At 30.8% G+C, this 14,069-nt stretch overlaps 1 protein-coding gene across 2 annotated transcripts in view; it reads left to right on the top strand.

Annotated features, from left to right (window-relative positions):
* The window catches only part of LOC105422178 (neuroendocrine convertase 1), a 28,144-nt gene that overhangs the window by 1,344 nt on the left and 12,731 nt on the right, over window positions 1-14,069 (top strand). For both annotated transcript variants that reach the window (XM_089082461.1, XM_011631468.3), the window contains exon 3: window positions 13,947-14,051. In XM_089082461.1, coding sequence (XP_088938587.1) covers window positions 13,947-14,051 — 105 coding nt within the window. The remainder of the gene's footprint in view (window positions 1-13,946; window positions 14,052-14,069) is intronic.

The raw sequence follows: 14,069 nt of genomic DNA, 5'->3' as shown, positions 1-14,069 counted from the left end.
TATTATTAATTTCATATTCTATCGTTCCACTGTATCCCGATGTATCCCGAGAGAAAAAAATTTGTGTGTCATTCCATATTACTGTTTAACGAACACTTAAAAGTAGATTGATTTTACTCGGAGATTATCTCGCGCGGGATGGCATTGTCAGATGCTTGACATATGGCGTACAATAAGCCGCGTTATGATATCAAGTTGTATCTAAAAGCATATTGTAGGACCGCATACATTCCAAATATTCCATTGTAATTATAATTTCTTATAAATATCATTTGTTTAATTTGGACAAAATATCTTCTTTTGATTTCAAATTATTTAAAAATTTATCAAACAACATCATCTATATAGTAGTAATATATATATATATATATATATATATATATATATATATAATAATTAATAATTATTAAATACTTTGCTAATTTAAAAAATTTTTAATTTAATATATATCATTAATTTAATACATTGAATAATCTAATTATCCTAAAATTTATGTGTATAACATGTAACAAGAAAATGTTATGGTTTAATTAAATGTCTTTCAAAAAAAAATCTATAATATCCGAAATATCAAACTAATTAATATTAAAAATTAAAAGATTGTTGAGAATAATATAATATAAAATATAATATAATATAAAACTGCCGTTAAAAGAAAGTCCATTCTAAAAATTGATTAAAAATTTATATATGGAAAGCTTCACATAATTGAAATTTATATACATATAGCATATAAATAATTTCATTTTGTGACAGCTTCCTTTATTTCCAAAAATTGTCTGCCTTTAGAAAAGTTTTGTCATTTTAAGAAGCATAAAAGTTCAGTTTCATATATATAAAACACTGATATGAACAGAATGAAGAAAACTTAAACTAGAATTGGACATTGTACAAATGGTTAACAATAAGTTATCAAGCAGTTTTTCAACTTTTAATTACATCTCACTGTTTCTCACTTTACTTTTAAAGGTTACAGATATCTTTAATAAACTTTCCTCCAAGTCGGTGAATGTTCGACAAAGAAAATTTAATTGATTCTTTTAAGATTACTAATGATTCAATAAATGTATAATGTAATATCTATATCATAGACTTTTACTAGATTTCTGCAATGTAAAAACACATCTTTTTAAATTGGACATTTATAATCGTTAATAAAAATATCTTTAAACATTTCTCATAAAGAGAATTCATTTTTATAGAGATTTTATTTTATATAAGAGAAGGAGATGTTTTTTTACTTGAGAGATAATTTCGATATCGGAGGTATATCTTAGGAAAGAGTTAATAAATATTTGTGCAACGCAGACGTAAAAATACATATGGATACCTGGGGATGCCGGTCCCATCCTTGAGGGATAGCGGTATCCCACGAAAGCCGTAAAAAGTATCCCAATTTCTGCGAAAAGTTTTGCGTCCTGTGGGTCCCATTCAGCTCGCAAATACAGCTCGGGAAAAGGGATGTCCCTCTCACAGAGGTGAAGAAATTTTCGCCTCGCCCGGTCGAAGTCTTTGAGGAGACATTCGCTTTCGTATACATATCCCACATCATCCCGAATGTCTGACCAGAGAGGGCGGAAACCTGTTTCGGAGTTTCGGCGGATATACGGAAGCTCTGGATATGCCGGCGGCCGCCAAATCGTTTCCTTTGCCGTACGGATGACTGCAAAGAGATTATCCCCGTAAGCGGGAGCCTCACGAGCCATTTGATCGTTCGTTCCATTCCGATACGTTCGCGTCGGCCAACGTCGCCTTTGCCGCTCGCAGACGTTTCGCGCGGATCTCAGGGCCCGGTGTACTTTGCAAAACGAGTTTTGCCGCAAGATCACTGCGAGAACCCGAGAGAAAATATCGAAGCGAATAGGGCCGATATCGTATCTTTTTCCTTCTCCTTTGACGGGAACGTCTCAGGCAATCGCCTTATTTTCATCCGCAGACGCCGCCGAGAGCCGGGTGCTCCCTGCAGTTTTCGATGCGTAATATCGGAAGACGTATGAGGAGAAGCAGCAGTACCAGTCCAATTTTCTAGGAATATCTCGTTAATCGTGTGTTAAATCGAGCAGCATATTGCGTACCGCAGCGTGCTATTTTCGCTCGGATTTATAATGTAGTTTGGAATATCTTACTTTGTGTAGACGCGAATATAATCCATAAGAATCTAAACAATTGAATTTCCAAATATATATCACATTGATAAAATGTAAAAATTTTAATTTTATTTTTGTGATAAATCATATCGATTCATATTATTCAAAAATTCAGATTAAAAACATAATAGATGCTTACAGAAGTTTAGAGTAAATTAATATTTATTACAATAAATGCTTTAATGCTTATTATCAAGATTTAAATTATATATTAAATTTAATTTAAATTATATATTTAAAAAAGTAAGGATCAAAAATCCAAATTAAATTGCTTGCAATAGCAATTTATAAAAGTTTTGCACATCTTAAAGACAATGCACAAATTTTGAAGTCTCTACACAATAAATCGAAAACGGAATTGCAGTTGTAAGATAATGCTATCCGCGAACATCTATAGTTATCGTGCACTTTAGACAACGAGTTTTGTCTCGTCGCGAAAAGTATCTGCGGGACGATATCGTATCTTTTCCCTTGGCTTTGACGAAAGTACTGTACAATCGATATCTTCCGATATCTGGTTCACGATACGTGCAGAAAACTAAGTCTACTTCTAATAAAAGAAAGAAAATCTTTAAATATGCTTTGTAAATTATTTTTAATTAATTAATTTATAATGACAAAATATTACAATTTTTTTGAACACATGTATAACTCTTTTATATTCTTTCAATCAATGAAATATCTACATGTAGCAAATTAATATTTATTTACATATTTTCTGTGATTACGATAAAAACGTAACAAAATATTATTTAATAAAGAACCAATATTATCAACTAATTTTAATTACACTTTAACGATTCCTGTTTCCTTCAATTTTAATTTTGAATAGAAATAAATAAATATTAAATTAATATTAACCTTAAGTACATTTTTTAAGAAATAAAAAAGAAATAACAGTAGAAGAGGAAGAAAATATGTAAGGTTACGGTGTATTCCATATATTTTTTAACACAAAAATTTCCAACGTATCTCGAATAGATCCTTGATTTGTCATGCACGCTATGTATGTGACTTCATTTGGCTGGCATTACGGTATGCGTTTTCCTGATAAAATCCGACACGGCATAATTACTTAAACGTAGCGTAGTTGCTTTTTCATTTTCTCGAACATCTCCGGAAGTCCCCTCTTTAAGTACGACACTTTCAGCCGAGAAACTGCAAGCTGCGAGCGAGAGGAGAGGCATCACGGAGGGGCAACCGTGCCGCAGTAACTGCAACTGCTTCGCCAAGCACGCGGTCTACCGCAATCCGCGAGCGAGCGCAATGCGTGAGATTGCTCTTAGGTTGTCTGTAAGTGCATATATCCAACGCGGTTACGACATGTAATTATTTCATATAATTAAGCCCACTCGTAACGGCCAACCAGAAGTACGGGACGTAACCGCGATGTTAACGGGCCGAATGGAAAAGTGATGCGCGTTTCAAAGAGCGGACTTAATTGCGCACGCAAACTCGTTGTGCTGTACAGAATGCCCGGGGTAATTCGTATAACGTCTATTATTATTTATGCCCACACTTTATTTTTCACCGTCGTACGTTATTAAATATTTCGTGTACATTAATTTGCATGAGGAAAGTTGAATCGAGCTTACAATTTATAACAATGAATTTGTTTGGTGCATTTACAGATCTCTGAGACCCATATTTTACGATATAATGATGAGAAACAAAGATCACATTTAGTGTAACCAGAGGTATAAGGTTTAGGATGTAAGGTTTCTTTCAAAGAAATAATTTTTTGAAAATATTACACACATCCTTTTCTACGTCTTCAATATTTATATCTAATTATAAGTATATTGCCCGAAAACAGTACACAAATTTGTAGATTTATATCATCACCTTATCACTTTTAATATTATATTAAATCTCTAAATCTAAAATCTATTAATTAAAATTTATAATTAAATTATATTAAAATCAAATGCATATGGGACATATGGTACGTCCCATTGTGTCGGATACAATAGAGAGTAACTTGCGAGCGTGAAAGCTATGAAGCTCGAGTTCCCGCAGGAATGATTGATTCGCCCAATTATTTAAGCTAAGCAAATTCATGGACTTGAATTCAAAACACTACGGATACTTGATTCATTTACAAGTTATATATAATACATATTTTTATAATACATATTTTTATAAATATGCAATATATGCAATAAATTATAAGAATAAAAAAATAGAGTAAAAATAAGAATATGTGATAATAAATAGAACAGCAACTTATTTCTCGTATTTTAATTTAAAAAAATGATATGAAATTACTATATCGACGATTTTATAAAACGTAAAATAAATATAAGACTTTTTCTATTATTATTCTATATTAATAACAGTAAATTATAAATGATTCATCATTTCGATTTAACACAAATTTGTATTTATTTTGCAAATAACTAACTACAGAGTGTATGTTACGAATGTTATTTATCTAATGTTACGTAAATATGACGTAAATCTGTGCTCATTAACCTCGCTTCATTTATTCCTTAGTGATGACAAATTTAACTACGTAAACATAATTAATTGCTTTTTATAAATATATACATCATATATATCAATATATATATATATATATATATATATATATATATATCAATAAAAAATATTCATAAAATATTCATAAAATATTCATAAAAATATTAATATCATGACATATCAGTGATTATTATAGCAATCTCAAATTAAGGCGATCGTATTTATGTAATAATTTATGTAATAAAGTTATCAAGTTATATGACGATGTAACATTTGAGAATGATTAACTAAACTGGAATTTAGGAAACATTCCTGATTTGTTTCTCATTATCGTAGATCTTACGCATAATCTTCTATTATAAATGGTCAAGATTGTTCAATCAAGTCCGGACTTCAGAGCAAATTGAAATTCGATTATCGAGAATCTGTTATAGAACTGTCGGAATGAATTTCTCGACATTAATTTTCCTACCGATAGACACACACCATTTCTTCATTTTAGAAGCATAGTGCGAATGTTTAGAGACGGAAATATTATCAAAGTAAATTATATGTGTCAATAATATTTGTTCCAACTGAAATATATTACTTTAGATGTTTGCTAGATATTTTATAAATAATAGAATAATAGAATTGCAAAATATACTGAAATATATTGATAATATTTATATGATATTAATATATCAATATATTTCACAATTCTACATAATGAATATTTTATAAAAAGAATATGAATATTATTAAAGAAAATACAAAAGGAGTTTTGTATTAATTTTCGAATTAATTTTTATGTACATTTAGAATTAATCAATTACTGTTTTTGCTATTAAAAGTTAAAATACAGTTTTAATATTCTCTGAAAAAGAGAAATGTATTACTCCATAAAGTTAACATGAAATAACTAGAAAACGCTGAAAATTTTTATATTTATATTCACATATTATGAAACTATCTCTCTCTTTCTCTCTCTCTCTCTCTCTCTCTCTCTCTCTCTATACTTCTTTTTTTATTGATGTTTTATTATCATAAAATCTATAGCATTCTCAATAAATTGAAGAAATGATCCTTTACTTTTCTTGATGTTCTTTTATATCATCATAAAATCATCATAAAATATAAATATAAATATAAATATTGTAAAAATATGTAAGATTTGTAAAATTATATATATCCAATTATATATATCCAAAAGTTGCATTTTACAAAGTTTATTCAGCTTTGTTTAAAAGAAGAATAAACTAAAAATAATGCTACTATTATTTTGTGCTTTAATAACACGAAAAATAACATGTCAGACGAAAACGTATCAAAATCTGTTCGTAATTTATATAGATTTTACGTGGTATTTTTAAACGACTCTTCCAACATGATTCCTAAATGGATATTACCTGGGTATTAATGTCACACATTTGTAAATTATCGGAAATTACCAATATAGTTTGCTGATTCAGCGTTTAGCAATAATTGAAATAAATGACATGGCGTCCTGCTGAATACTGTAATGAACTTTCCATTATGTCTGCTGACAGATGTCACAGCAATTTACTGCTGAAAGCGTATTTCTTCCTCCCTTCGGTTCTGAAAAGATTTAATCTCAAGGCACAATCCATCCACACTTATATCCCGGCCGATGAACTTAATAAATATTTGATAACTCATAAATCACTGTTAATCTAATTTTGTGTAATTTATGCAAAGTGTTGTAGCTTGTGTAATTTAGAAATTTAGTATACTTATATAAGCGTAATTATTTAAATATAATCTTGATAAAGTTCCGATATTCTATTCTTTATTCAATTACCTCTTAATGCTTTCAGATATTATTAAAATTATATAAAATATAGGACATAATATCAATCATTTACTTTAAATTAATGCAAATTTTGAAAGCATTAAAATCTATACACCCGTTTATTTATAATCTCATTGACTTTTCTAATATTAGGATTATAGAACTTTTAGTAAACTTAATGACTTTTACTAGGTCCTGAGCAATAATTATAATACTTATATTTATTAAAAGTTTTATTTGTAACATTATAAATTATCTCTAAACTAAACTATAAACTTTGGGATGCTTATCGAGCAAGTAACCTCTGTAAGTAATTGTTTCAATATTATTGCACAACTATTTTCTTGTTTGCAATGTAGTTGCTGATGGTTTGTCTCGGACATAAGGGTAGGATCTGTAATCAATATAACGTTAATCGGCTCAAAACAATCGAGTGAGATCAACTGTATAGAACTAGTTGGGGGCTCTTTGATCAAATTCACGTGATGCTAGTTATAGCGTTGATTTCAATTAAAACTTTAACTTTGACATCAACTTCGACAAGATGAAGTTTCAAAGGTCGAACGCATTAATGCAATTTCTCTTTGCTTATATACGACTACTACAGTCCAACTATTACAAAAGACTGCTAACTTTCTCTGCCTCTTTGAATTTCTTAACATTGCTCTTGAAAATACTCAAAACTCTCGAAACGAATCCTCGACTTTGGAAAAGCATACAAATATATACGAAATAACTGTTTCTCTTTTCAAGTTTGCAACATAGACAGCGTCTCTCGGTGTTCAAATGTTAAAATATTAACTCTACATTTCCTTTACTGTGACTTTGATAAATTCGAATCTGTATAACTCGGAACGCAATTAAATTGAATGCATTTGCTATCTTCTGTATTTTATAAATATATATTTATGAGAGAATGAGAAAATATTAAAAAGATTTAATTGTATTAAAATTTTAATTACATCAAATTAATTTTGATGTAATGTAATACAAAAAAGTTAATAAAAATTTTAATTTGAAGAAAATCATTATCCACGGTGGCCATTGTCAATGTATTTTCTCCTAAGTACTAATGGCAGAGACAACAACAATGTGGTCGCCCGTTTGCGCAATGAAGTTTACGGTGTCATTGTCAGTTTAGATGTTTACTGCTACATATCACCGCGACTATATAAACGCTTACCTAAAGTGTGAGTACTGCCAGTTTGGGAACCTGCACGTAGTGAACTTACACGTAGATCGTCGGGAACTTCTACCCTTCGCTGAATTCAATGCATGTAATTGAATTTGCAGTCCGTAAGTGCCAGACATCGCGTAATCCCAAGTAACACGTATATCAGCGTGTTATGGGCCGTCACTCACAATACAGTCAGCTAGAGAAAAATTCCATGCTGCAACACAAAATTCTAGCATTTTGAAACTTAAAACTTTATAGCCCAAATAATCCCATAAAATGAAAACCTATTTCATAAATTAGTTTAAATTCCTTTTTTCACTTTGCATACAAATGATATGCGTATTTTAAGTAATATAATATATATGCCATTTTGTTTGCAATAATATGATTTGAGGAAAATAATATAATTTTAATAATAAAATATTACATATGCGTGCACACATTCAGTACATGTTAATAATTTTAGAAATAATATAAATTTTATCGAACAATATATAAAAAAAATATGTGAAATATATTCAGAGTCACTTTAATCTAAATATTTTTATCACGCGAGACAAGTAAATAACATTATAATAATATATCGTATGTCAGAAACATTACCAACTCTTATTTCTTTAATTAGAAGGATAATGAATTTCTGTATTATATCTCACAATAAGAAATTGCGATCAAACTATTTTCTATATTTACTATTTCTTCAATGCAAAAGCATGTCAAACATTCGATTGTGTGTGCATTTAAGGCCAAAAAGGGAAGAAAAACAGAGAACAAGGGAGCAAAAAAAAGAGAAAAAGAGAGACAGAGAAACTGTTTGATCGTCGGAATCAAAAGACCGGATTTCCCGTATATTTGTTCACGCCCTATTTGCTTCCGGTAGCACAGTGGCGACAGTTACATACCTATCGTTTATATAATACGAACAGTAAATACATGTATCGTGCACATAATCATGCATACGATACATGCATTCACACGTACGATTTACATAAGAAGAACTATATACTATAAATAAACAATTCGCCGCAATACCTGCCAAAGATTGTCACATGTATGTACACAAGCTTTCAAATGTGCTTCATGTGATCGTTGATCTGTACTTTATCTATGCTTATGCTTTATCATATTTAGTGAAAATCCTTTTAAATGTTACAAATTTATTTATTAAAGAAAATATATTAGATTTTTTTTTAAATCCTTTTACAACAAGGTTGTCAACAAGGTATTTCATAAAATCATTCAAAGTGGATATATATGAAAATTGGAATAAGAATGTATTGATCTGATAGAAATTGCTTTTTGAATACGCTTAAGCAAAGCAAAGAGCGAGTCTTATTAAGAAAATTTATTTAATATTAAATAATTCTGAAAATTAAATAATTCTGACAGAGCCTCGAGAGCTTTAGATAAAATTTTACATTAAAATTTAATTATATCATAAAAGTTAAGAAAATTTAGAAATCATAATTTATGCGTAAAATTATAATGGATTTTCACCAAAAATGGCAATTTCAAATTTATTTAAGTTCTGCTGTTTACATTTTACAAATTATCCATATACGTACATTTAAAATATTGTAAATATAGATATATGTATATAAAATTTAAAAATTAACATAATCTTTATAATTTTCTTAATAATAAAGATATTCTGTGAGCTGTACATTTTCTCTAAACTTTTAATTGCAATTATTTTAATAAACTTAAATTAAAATTTTTCTTAAACAAAGTACAATTAGATGCTGCCTTTTTTATAATCTTTGAATATTAAATATTTCAACAAGCTTCAGATCAAAAAATTTTTATAAAATAAAATTTATTTGAAATATCATATCAAAAATTTCATTTCTTATCTATAGATTTTTTTAACAAATTTCCAATCAGATTTCTTTTACAAATCTGTATCAAATTATAGCTTACTTGAAACTAAAAAAAAGAATGTCTTCGATTAATATTTACATCTCTGTAATTTATTCTCCAGAAAGAGCTCTTCATTTTTATCTAATCTAATTTATTATCCCCTTGATATTTCTCTCAAGGAAAAAAAATTCTCTCCCGTTTTTGAGAACTTTATATGGTACGGTAGATTCAGAATAGTCTGTAAAGTTTAGCGAGAACACACGATGCCTATGACATCTCGTATAAACGTACGCATGCACACACTCACGCACGCAGAGTACACAGGGAACGCGGAGAATGCTCGCAGGAATCCGAGAGACGGGGAACGAAGGTGTGGTCGGGAAATGACGACGAGGGTTGCTAGAGAACGGGCAAGGCCGAGGGAGAAGGGGATAGAGACGTTAGGGTTTTCATTGGAAACTGACGACGCCTGCGGGAGCTTACGGGTGCGGGATTACGAGAGACAGTTGGAAATCCGATCAAAACAAATGGACTGCGAAAATACTTCGCTTTTCTCTCTCTCTCTCTCCCTCCCTTCCTCTTTCTCTCATTCTCCCCCCCCGTCCCCCCCTCTCTCTCTCTTTGCGTATACCCTTCTCTCTTTCCATTTCCCTCATCTTCACTCACGTCCTACGCCCAACATTTGCCCGAAGGAGGTTACTACAAGCGACTTGGACCGCCGATACGCAGATTTTCCTATATCGAATACGAGGCATCCCTCTTAGCAGTCGGATGGCGCAATTTGAATACTGATAAGCTGAATCACCCGCTGATCGCGAAGTAATGACCGGCACTGATTTCTGGCCTCTATCTTCTTTTTTCGTGCACAAAAAGCTATTTCTCACGTGTACTTTCCCACACATGGAGAACACTACTGTCTGCGATGTAATGATGCTCGAGTTTCGAAACGTCTTCGCGCGAGCTTAAAATGATAGGTAAAGTACAAAATAGCATAATTCTTTTCCGGGAGTTCTCGTACCAAAAAATCCAACCAAAAATTAAATGATGAGGAAGGGTGCTGTTGAGCAAAATTTCACCAAGTAGTAAATATTAGCTATGTAATAAGACACTATAATGCAAATATAAAATTAGAATCTTAATTTATAAAATAAATTAAATTATGTATAGAAAATTAATGTTTTAAATTTTTAAAGACAAAATTAACATATTTTTATATATAAAACTTTTATTTGCTTTGACTTAGCAAGTGATAAAATCTTTTATGAACAATATATACATTTAACATCAATTTTTCCTTAAAGAAAAAATGTAAAAAGATATTATTATACATCACAACTCTTCATAAATTAAAATAATATTAATTGTCTGTGTATTTTAATTTGGAAGAAAAACATATTTGTTTCCAATGGTTTTTAATTTCAAAATTGAAATTGTTTTCCAATTTAACAGGAAATTAACGTTACGGGCTTATTTTAACGACGCTTAATTTAATTATTATATCTAACAGTAGAAGAAAAGCAAATTAAGTGAAATTGAGTTAACTCACGTTTATTTAAAAAAAAAAAAGCCGACATGTATATTCTCGGCTTAATCTTACTAAGGAAAGCCATTTCGTATCAGATTAACATTGCGATATCACGGTAATACTTGGTAATAACCGTAATATTCGCCTCGTCGCTCGTTGATTGCGAAGTAATGACCGTTCCCGATTTTCTCTTCGTGCTTCTCACGTACACGTCCGTGCAACCCCCGGTGTTCTCTCCGACTGCTGTGCTTACCGATTACGATGAGGACCAGGGGAAGAGGACCATTATCACGTAGTCGACGAATTCGAGTTTGAAGCGTTCCCACGTGGAATTTAAGGGAAGCACCCGCGTGACACCTAGAAAGCACGTGCCCTATCTATCCGGTGCTAGTCCGCGTTAAAAGCGGCGACCTTGAAATCGCTCGCGGTAAAAGGGTCGGAAATGCTCACGTGCCGCTCGAGAAACCTCCTTAAGAATTCTACTGCGGAGAAGTTTGCGGAAGCTATATCGAACCACAAGATTTCTCGAATTAACCCTTTCACGGCGGAACACGTACTCGCGAAATAGAAGTTACTCGAGAATTTTATTATCAATTGTTTCTTCAAAACTTATCTCAAAATCCGTTTATGGTGTCTTACAGAGCTGACTTCGCTTTATCAGCGACATCAATGATAATTAATGTCAAATTGAAAGAATATAAGGAGACTATATAAAGAGATTACTTGAGAAAATTTGATGTTTTATAACATCATAAAAATTTTTTATATTGTATTGTATTTTGATGTGATCTTTTTTTTTTTATTTAATTAAGCTCTTCTGGAAAATGTCAGCAAAATTTTCTTCCAGCAAATTGCTCCGTATACTGTTATTTAATTTACATAGTTCGCATTTGTAGACGTTTGCAGAAGGTGGAAGGATTTCTGAATCGATTCATGAATCACGATGTAAAATCCTAAATGCTTAACGCGGCGTGCATGGCATACGTGATCATGGATACGCAAACGTGCAGCATTTATGCATCGCTGTATTGAAAAGTGTATTCCGCTGGATATTCAGTAGTTTATCAACGAGTTCAGTGAAGCATTTTGACGATCAAATTTATTCCTTCCAAACGGATGCACAACAGATATGATGGATAATGGATTAAAGGATTTTTGCGCATGTATGAGATTAAGAGGATAGCAAACGAAAGGATTATTGTTTTATATTTCTCGATGCCCTGAATTTCCTTGGAAATTCTGCCGGGAATTTGATTGCATTTCATATTATCTACACCTATGAAAAACGCAGTACACGAAAAGATTACCACTGTCTTTTTATTACAAGCAGAATTAATGAAATATATTTTTAAAAAATGAGCATCAAGATGTATTGTACAAAAATGTGCAATAATCAATTGATCTCAAAATCTTATTTTTCTTATAAAAAAAAAATAATTATTATAAACATATCAAAATATGTAACAATATGTAACGTATTAATTACGTATATAAAATATAAAAAATAAAATTTTTGAAAAATAACTTAACAATATCTCATATAGAAGTAATAATAAAATAATATATGTTAAAGCGAAAACTAATCAAAATTAATCTTAATTAGTATTAAAAATAATAGTTACACATACTTATGACATTTTGAATTCATCTTTATTTAAAATTATTCTTTTTTTTTTTTATGTAACGGATTAACTAGTCTTTATATTATATTTTTCACTATCCAACTGTCGAGTTGAAGATACAATCTGTACACATATAAAAATGTCGCTGTAACGTCGTTCAAACCAATTTGCGATATAAATGTCAATAAGATCCCATTTCGAAAAAAACGATAACGCGTATCGACAATTACCAGGAGAGGTAGGTTGGACAGTTAGGAGGTATCTCGAAATAAACGACACGTGCCTGACGTGTTACGGAAATATCAGCCTCCCCCCTCGCACAAACGATAGTTTCCTACCAGGTGGTCTCCCCTCCTACACTCTCCGTCGCTCAGTTTCTGTCATATTGCTTTACGCCATGCGGAACATCGCATGCGGATGCCATACAAAAACGAGGCGAACCGGCCACGTGACATCGTGGATAATAATAACGTTACGATACCCCATTTAGACTTTCGATAGTACCCCCAAAGGAGTCGCTCGATCTACCAACTGCTTTTGTATGCTATCCTGATCGCAGCGTCCCTTTCATCCGTTTGAAGGGCGCAAACGTCGGGACGTCTAGTTTTACCCTCCCTCCAAGCGTCAACGAAGGGTAGTTAACAGCGACGCGTGTAAAATATGTTGGTGAACATATTGAACTTGTGACGTTTCACAAAGTAATTTTAAGTAATTTTATTAAACGCTCTTACAATTTCTCACGTTGATTTTTTGACGTGTCATCCTTTCATTTAAAATATAATTTTACTAATTATATAGCTTTTAGTTTAAAGAATTCTAATACAGATTATCTAATTTTTGTTTATTATGTAAACATTCTGTAACTACAGATCTTTTACATTATTAATCCGTATAATTAATTTTTTTTCAAGCTGTTATATGTAAATAAAAGTAATATTAATGAATATGTATATAAATTTGTATATATATTTTTTTAATTAACTATATTTATATAATCAGTTCTCGATAATGTAACTTCGCTAAACAAACCTTTAATATAACGATTAATAAAGAAGAAAATGTATCTACCTATGAAAAATAAAATTTAATTAAATTTACTAAGTATAATAATTTAACCTCAATGTTGTAACATATCACATCATTAATTTATGTTGATGAATACTGAGAGAAAAGGATTGCGAACAAAAAATGTAAGAATAAAATAGATAAATAAAATCGACTTTAACACTTTTTAAGCAAAAATTTAAAAAAAAGCTTAATTTAGCTTCGAAATTGATTAAATATGCAACCCATATCATTGACGCTTTTGATAAATTTAAATGTGATGGGTCTTTTTATTCAGGTTCGTGGATTCAAAGACACTTACATATGGATTAAGGATAATAATCTGAGCCAGAAAAAAAGAGGAAATGTTCGCTTGACGAAGGCCCTTAATGCAACCTCTAAGGTAACATTTTCATACTTC

Source organism: Pogonomyrmex barbatus, unplaced genomic scaffold (assembly GCF_055798465.1).
Source record: "Pogonomyrmex barbatus isolate J1 unplaced genomic scaffold, ASM5579846v1 scaffold6, whole genome shotgun sequence".
Classification (NCBI taxonomy): domain Eukaryota; kingdom Metazoa; phylum Arthropoda; class Insecta; order Hymenoptera; family Formicidae; genus Pogonomyrmex; species Pogonomyrmex barbatus.
The sequence above is the reverse complement of the archived record's forward strand: the minus strand, read 5'-3'. Positions and strand labels throughout refer to the sequence as shown.